This window comes from Panthera uncia (genome assembly GCF_023721935.1).
Source record: "Panthera uncia isolate 11264 chromosome B3 unlocalized genomic scaffold, Puncia_PCG_1.0 HiC_scaffold_1, whole genome shotgun sequence".
In the NCBI taxonomy this organism is placed as follows: domain Eukaryota; kingdom Metazoa; phylum Chordata; class Mammalia; order Carnivora; family Felidae; genus Panthera; species Panthera uncia.
The window spans coordinates 73033309-73035061 of record NW_026057582.1 but is presented as its reverse complement, the minus strand read 5'-3'; the positions used below and the strand labels follow the sequence as shown (position 1 = coordinate 73035061).

The 1753-nt window shown below is 42.2% G+C and overlaps 1 gene segment (V, D, J or C); it reads left to right on the top strand.

Annotated features, from left to right (window-relative positions):
- Positions 1–244: 244 nt before the first annotated feature.
- Positions 245–1448, top strand: LOC125908809 (T cell receptor alpha variable 18-like). The segment is given in 2 exon segments: positions 245–496; positions 630–1448. Coding segments are annotated over 2 exon segments (576 nt in total).
- Positions 1449–1753: the final 305 nt, after the last annotated feature.

The following is a 1753-nucleotide window of genomic DNA, read 5'->3' as shown; positions in this document are numbered from 1 at the left end:
TTAAAGAGGGTGACAGAGGATTACCCACTGTCTCAGCCTCAGGCACCACCTTGAAGTCTACAAAAAGTGTTTGGTGTTTGCTTCCTGGAGGCCTACCCCTCACCCCAGACACCTATTTCCCTTCTATGCCTGCAGCTCAAACTCCATTCCAGGGTAAATACCAGTTCAGCTGTAAAGCAGCCTGCAGGGTCAGAGAGGAACCACAGGGAGGCGCTGCTTCCTTCAGTTAGTCGTTTGACACAAATTCATCACACATTCGTCATGTGTTTCTGAGCACGTATATCTTTCTTTAGAGCCTGTGATATGACCTTGCAGGGCCGTTTGGCTTGCTTAACACGGGAGTCAAGATTTCCTAGGCGATTCCACCAAAGGATCAAGAAACTGGAGGAACAACCCTTTCAGCTTTGGGTGTATTCCCAAATGAAACCTTCCACTGCTTCTCCACAGGCCATGCTGTCTGCTTCCTACTTAGGACTTTCAATCTTGCTGATATTGAGTAAGTAACATTTATTCAAAATTCCTAAGATGTTCTAGTCCTTGATTATAGGATGACTTTTAACCCCTGCCAAACTGGAGACTATCCTTACATTATCAATATAACAAAGTCTTTAACTTTTTTTTTTTTCCAGGAGGGATCAATGGAGATTCAGTGACCCAGACAGAAGGTTCTGTTACCCTCTTTGAGGGGACACCTTTGACCCTGAATTGCACTTACCAGAGTAGCTACACAGTTTTTGTTTTCTGGTATGTCCAGTACCAAAACAAAGCTCCTCAATTGCTCCTGAAAGGCTTATCAGAAAACCAGAGGGCAGAGCATCACGGTTTTCACGCCAGTCTTGTTAAGAGTGACAGCTCCTTCCACCTGCAGAAACGCTCTGTGAGAATGTCAGACTCTGCTGTGTACTACTGCGTCCTAGGAGGCACAGCGAGATCGCCTGCAGGGGGAGCCGAGCACAAACCCAGAGGGGCGCAGGAGGGCCCTGGATGTGAGCAGCCTGGGAGGGGAGAATGATGATTTCTCTCTAGTTAGAGTCTTGTGCTGGGCGCGGCCCCCAGGGAACAGATACCTGATGCCTCCGCCCTCAGGCACCCCGAGTTTTACTTCGAGCTAGGAATGGAAGGAGGCAATGTAGGTGAAAACTTAGATTATAATTATGCCTATACATAGAATCCTATAGTCAATGGCCTTTTGTGTCTGGTTTCTTTCACACAGCATCACCTTTTCAAGGTGTATCCATGTATCAGTACTTTAGTACTTCTGTGGCTGCGCAATAATCCATTGTATGGATACCCTATATTTTCTTTGTCCATTCATCAGTTGATGGGCATTTTGGTTGTTTCCACTTTTTGTGAAAACACTCATGTACAGAAGCTCTGCTCTTTCAAACTTGAATATATTTTAAGTTAGAGATTTCTGGGTATTTTTTCGTTTTGTTTTTTGCTTTATTTGGGACTAACGTTTCTTTGTGGATATGCAATTGAGTAAATATGAGAAAATGCTCCTTACAAATAATGACTTATACTAAAGTAAGATATTATTCTAAGCTATATATATATATTCATTCAAGAAAATTTGGCACCTACTCATATGTGCCAGTCATTTTAATAAGTATTGGGAATATATGTTAGGTAACAGAGTCTCCTCCTTTAGGATTTTATAACATAGTGCATTAAAATACCACACAGGTCTTAAAATTATGCTTTTTTTTTAACAAATCATTTTATTCATTTACTGAACTGTGTTTGTTCCTAA